The 6,191-nt window shown below is 38.6% G+C and overlaps 1 protein-coding gene across 1 annotated transcript; it reads left to right on the forward strand.

Annotated features, from left to right (window-relative positions):
• Nucleotides 1-3,616: 3,616 nt before the first annotated feature.
• LOC114421564 (DELLA protein GAI1-like) lies at nucleotides 3,617-5,818 on the forward strand. Its single transcript, XM_028387543.1, has one exon. The coding sequence runs from the start codon at nucleotides 3,846-3,848 to the stop codon at nucleotides 5,397-5,399; it is 1,554 nt and encodes a 517-aa protein (XP_028243344.1). The 5' UTR covers nucleotides 3,617-3,845; the 3' UTR covers nucleotides 5,400-5,818.
• The last annotated feature ends 373 nt before the right edge of the window (nucleotides 5,819-6,191 follow it).

Consider the following 6,191-nt stretch of genomic DNA (forward strand, 5'->3'; position numbering starts at 1 on the left):
TAATTAAGAAAAACAAGCTAATTCATGAAATTAAAGGCGTGCTTACTATAGGAAGCTCGCTAATCTGCACTTATAAAAGAAGAGAGAAGAAGGAAAAAATACATGAAAATTCTAAGAAAATATAATTTTTTATAGAAGGTAAAAGATAGAAGAAAGAAAAGTATTGAGAGTCATTTCTTTCCTCCATTCTTTTTCTTATCTTTTCCCCATTTACTAAATATTTTCCTCTTGAAATTGTAAAACTCCCCTCTTGAACTTGATAGCCAACTACTCTTAATGTAATTTTTCTTCCTATCTATTTATGAATATTACATTTGCATTATCTTTTCTTGTGTTTCATATGATTGCTTGTGACTTGATCAACCATTTGCATGGTAAGTTTTAGGGGTAGCACTGAGAAACGTTATTTTCTAATAGAATTGGCAAACGATATCTAAATAAAGTCATCACAAGGAATATGTTGATATTTGTTTAGTCTGTTATACATCTCTATTCTTAATGCAATTTACTATTTTAGTTCTACAAAAAAATTTGGGAGAGAAAATAAATAAACTAGGTTTTTTCATGCGGGGGACCAAAGTTAGAGTATACTAGTAGATACCGGTGTAAATTAGAATAATTATAAATAGAGAAAAATCATTAACATTACATTAAATAGTAGCTTTGGTAGGCTAAGTTTTCAACATTCTCATTTTCTGAATTTACTTCAACAATATTATTGGATTCTCTAATCTTTCTATCTTTTAATTTAAATTCTTGTTTAATTTCTCCTTTTGTTTGATTAATTTTTTGTCAATTTAAACTATTGTTTTTCTCATAACCTTTTCAAGTCAATTTTCTTTAACTTCTTTTATTAATAAAATATTTATTTACCTAAGTACAAACAAAGTTTATGTGGATTTGACACTTGGACTTTCATTTTAACTTTATTACTTGGGACGCATTGGTGCACTTTTCAATCCATCAACACCCTGGCACAAGAGCATGAACGTCCAACCCTTAGGAGCCGGGTTCCCTAACTATCACGATTAAACAGTTGCAGTTATTTACTAGAAGTTATTTGAGTAGTTACTTGGTTATGACAGTTAGTTAGTTACTAAAAGTTATTTGAGTAAGTTAGTGTTGGTTATTCAAGTTAGTTATTTTATGTCTTTGTATAAATAAACCAACTTTGTAATACTTTTATGAATGAATCCTCAAACTACTTTTCACCTATCTTTCATTTTTGATATGGTATCAGAGGTTTTTGCTTTCGTGCCTCTTGCTTCCTATTTGAGCTATTTCTAGTTCTGCCCGGTGGTGTGGATAATGTCGCTAGTCCTTGCTTTGTGGTGACGTTCTTATGAATCGATTTTTAAAGGGATCTTTCGGATGCCTAGTTGGTTCTTTTTTTCTTCTCTCATGGCCATGACTGCCATTGATAATTTTAACCCCTTCATTCTTCATTCTTTCGACAATCGTGGCATTGCCTTAGTTTCTCATTCTCTTACCGGTGAAAACTGCAATTTTTGGAAGAAAGCAATGCGCACGACTCTTCATGGGAAGAACAAATATGGGTTTGTCGATGGTTCAATTCCTGAACCTGCTTTGGGTCACTCAACTCATGCTTTGTGGCATCGCAACGATAGTATCGTTTCTTCCTGGCCGAACTTTAAATTTTTCACCATTGGCTCTGGAAATTCCTTAGTCAGTTTACTAATATATGTAGATGACATCATCTTCTGCAGTATATCCAATTTGCTCCTTGACAAGATCCACTTTTGGCTTTTGTGTCTTTATGGGAAATAGCCTTCTTTCTTGGCGTTCTAAGAAAAACCCACTATTTCAAAATCATCCACTGAATTTGAATATCAACACCAAGTTGCAGATGTTTTTACACAAGCACCCAGACCCAATTTTTGGTAACTTCATTGCCAAGTTGGGAACGATTAACATCTATTTGCCAACTTGAGGGAGGTATCACGATTAAGCAGTTGCAGTTGGTTACTAGAAGTTACTAGAAGTTATTTGAATAGTTATTTGGTTATGCCAGTTAGTTAGTTACTAGAAGTTATTTGAGTAAGTTAGTGTTAGTTTCTCAAATTGCTTTTCATCTATCTTTCATTTCTAACCCTAAGTGACATGTTATCTTTAATCTCTTAATTATTTGAATATATTATCACCTTTTATCTCTTGATAGGTGTTTAATTATCTACAAAGTCACACATGATCTATAAGGTATAATTATCTACTAGCAATTATCTCTAAGCTACACATTATCCGTAAGTACTAAATTATTTATTAGCTTTTATCTCTAAGCTATGTATTATTTTTAACTTTATTTATAAGCTACGAACTATTATCTATAAGTTAGTAATTATTTGCAAGGACTATAACAACCCCTACAAACAAGAACCCACAACTCCATTTCACTCTATAAATATCAGGTTCCCTCGAACCTTCAACACACACCAGCACACGAACAAACACTCACTTTCATACATTTTTATTCTTTCTCTCTCTTATTCTCCTAACTTATATAATTACTTGAGCGTTAAAGTCATTTGTTTTACATGTTTTTTTCTTTATCCTTCAAACAAAGGTCACTCTCTAGCCAACGTATGAAATCCAGAAGTTCACCTAACCCACGTTCACTTTGGCATGTCCCAATTCCAAATTTTGATAAGTATACTTGAGAAATTACTTAGACGGTTACGGTTAATCAAATTTAATTTCTAAGAAGAATTAATGTTGTAATAGTGTCAGTTGAAATTTAACTTCCCGACAGTGCTTGTATAATTGTATTATATATTATAGTATATTATAACATACACCATAGAACAAATAGTTTCCAACATCGATAATCTCAAATTAATTTTGACACAAACACAAATAAAATGACCATGTGTCATGTTAGTTGTATGAAAGTCCACTTTGATAAACTTTTGTATGCTTGTGACACAGGTTGAAAGAACACTTTTATCATAAAATAACAATGAAAGTATATTTATTTTAATTTTAAAATAAACACTTATTTACCTTAAAAAAATGAAAACCAAGATCATAAGTGAATTAAAGAAATAAAAATCTATAATTAAATAATATTTTTCCATTTTCCCTTAGCATATCTACGGAATGTTAATTAGCAATTAATGAAGATGCTCATGGTTCTTACCATGTAGCCAAATTCACCTATAAGATCTATGCCATCGCCTAGAAATAGAGTAATGTAGAGGCTGTACAATTTTATAGCTGTATTGCGTGTACTTAATTTGAGCTTTTAACGGCAGTAACAATGAAGTATTAGCGGCGCGCAGTGGTATAAAAGTTAAAATGAATTCACTAAGTCCAAACATATTTTTCCCATATTGAATTTTTTTCTATTTGAGAAATGTTATTATGTTAATATGTTATACTATTATCCTTCGCAAAATAAAAAAAAAAAGAATGGTATATCGTCAACACAAAAAAATTAATTTAATAATATTTGAAATAGTTATTAAACTTAATAAACAAGTAGTTATTTTTTTAAAAGCAGCAATAAAAACTTATGTGCAAAATTAAGTAAAACACAAAAATGGAAACAAAGTAAAACACAAAATGTATCTTTAGGATCTTATCTGTTAGAGGTTGCGTGGAGTTTCATCGGGGTTGGAGCTGGGTCACGAGCGTTTTGTTAAATATTTTTAGTATGACATGAAAAAAAGAAGAAAGTGTTGTACTTATAGACACATATACTATATAATAAATGATTGATATTTGGGGGCGAGTCATGTGAGAAGTGAGGGAGAGATGCAGTAGTAGTAGTGGGTGGTAACAGAGAAGAAAATAGGGGGTTTGGTTTGGTGAGTTACCCAAGAGAAAGGATGAAGAGGGAACGCGAGCAGCTTGGTTCCATCGCAGGGACCTCAAGCTGCGGTTATTCAAGCGGAAAATCGAATCTTTGGGAGGAAGAAGGAGGCATGGACGAGCTTCTTGCGGTGGTGGGTTACAAGGTTAGGTCATCGGACATGGCGGAAGTGGCGCAGAAGCTTGAGCGTCTCGAAGAAGCCATGGGAAATGTCCAAGATGACCTCCCGGAGATTTCAAACGACGTCGTTCATTACAACCCTTCCGACATCTCCAACTGGCTCGAAACCATGCTTTCTAATTTTGACCCTCTCCCCTCAGAAGAGCCGGAAAAGGACTCCGCCTCGTCGGACTACGATCTTAAGGCTATTCCGGGGAAAGCAATTTATGGAGCTAGCGACGCGCTACCAAACCCTAAGCGCGTGAAAGCCGACGAGTCAAGGCGCGCGGTGGTGGTCGTTGACTCGCAGGAGAACGGGATCCGCCTCGTGCACAGCCTCATGGCGTGCGCGGAGGCCGTGGAGAACAACAACCTCGCCGTGGCGGAGGCGCTGGTGAAGCAGATCGGCTTCCTCGCTGTGTCGCAGGTTGGAGCTATGAGGAAGGTCGCAATCTACTTCGCCGAAGCGCTCGCGAGGCGAATCTACAGAGTCTTCCCTCTGCAACACTCTCTCTCCGATTCTCTTCAGATTCACTTCTACGAAACCTGTCCATACCTCAAGTTCGCACACTTCACCGCGAACCAGGTTATCCTCGAAGCGTTCCAAGGAAAGAACCGCGTTCACGTGATTGATTTCGGTATCAACCAGGGGATGCAGTGGCCGGCGCTGATGCAAGCCCTAGCGGTTCGCACCGGCGGTCCTCCGGTTTTCCGACTCACCGGAATCGGGCCGCCGGCGGCGGACAACTCCGACCACCTCCAGGAGGTAGGGTGGAAGCTCGCGCAGCTGGCGGAGGAGATCAACGTGCAGTTCGAGTACCGTGGCTTCGTCGCGAACAGCCTCGCCGATCTCGACGCCTCCATGCTCGATCTCCGGGAAGGCGAAGCCGTCGCTGTGAACTCTGTCTTCGAGTTTCACAAGCTCCTCGCCCGCCCCGGCGCGGTGGAGAAAGTACTCTCCGTCGTACGGCAGATTCGGCCGGAGATTGTCACCGTCGTCGAGCAAGAAGCGAACCACAACAGACTGAGTTTTGTCGACCGGTTCACGGAGTCACTGCACTATTATTCAACCCTATTCGACTCGCTGGAGGGTTCGCCTGTGAACCCTAACGATAAGGCCATGTCGGAGGTTTACTTAGGGAAGCAAATCTGCAACGTGGTGGCGTGCGAGGGAATGGACCGCGTGGAAAGGCACGAGACGCTGAACCAGTGGCGGAACCGGTTCGTTTCGACCGGATTTTCTTCGGTTCACTTGGGTTCGAACGCGTACAAGCAGGCCAGCATGTTGCTCGCGCTTTTTGCGGGTGGGGATGGGTATAGGGTGGAAGAGAACAATGGTTGTCTCATGTTGGGATGGCACACTAGGCCCTTGATTGCCACCTCCGCGTGGCAACTCGCTGCAACTTGCTGAGTCGACTCGCCGTTTCCTCAACCAGCTTTTTTTTTTGTTTTAATTTTATTATAATTTCTATTCATGCCCACCGAAAAAAAAAAGGGAACTTGTGGGGATGAGAGGGCAGTGTGTAAATGTGCTATGCTGAGCTGTGAGCACTGATTGCATTAGACTGAGACCCACCATTGTCTATTTTCCTGTCCCAACTTATGTCTCTCTCTCTCCAACCCTTAATTTACCTATTTTGCGTTTGCCTTAGGATTTTCAGATTTTGATTTTCTCCTCTTTTTTTGTAAACCTTGAATTTTACTTTGCTTTCTTTTGGGTTGGGATGGGTGGAATCTCTTGTAATTTTTCAGGGTTGGAAAATCAAAAGGCTTAATGTGTATTTATTTTATTATGGTTTAATTAATATATTAGTAGTATTATGTAGCTTACTGGTGAGTGGTGATATACTAATAAATTAGAATCTATTTTTAGTGTTTCCTTTCATTTGAAGTAAGTGATTTTTGATGAATGGGATTGGTATGAGCCATCATTGTCAAATTAAGAATGATGGTAGCCCTCTGTCTGGGCCATGGAGCCAGCCAGCCAGCTTTGATAGAATTGGTATGACAGACAAGTAACCAAAATGGAGAATCCGCGGCTCGCTTAGCTGCATTGCATTAGGCATTAGCACGGATAAAGCAAGTACCTTGCCTTGCTGTGTGGCATACATTTCAAGAGTTAAGTGATACACGGCATCAAAGTGGATGGAACTGTAACTGCAAACGCATGTATCTTTTTGCATAACAAAATTACTGCAATCTC

The sequence above is a fragment of the Glycine soja genome, chromosome 8 (genome assembly GCF_004193775.1).
Source record: "Glycine soja cultivar W05 chromosome 8, ASM419377v2, whole genome shotgun sequence".
Lineage (NCBI taxonomy): Eukaryota > Viridiplantae > Streptophyta > Magnoliopsida > Fabales > Fabaceae > Glycine > Glycine soja.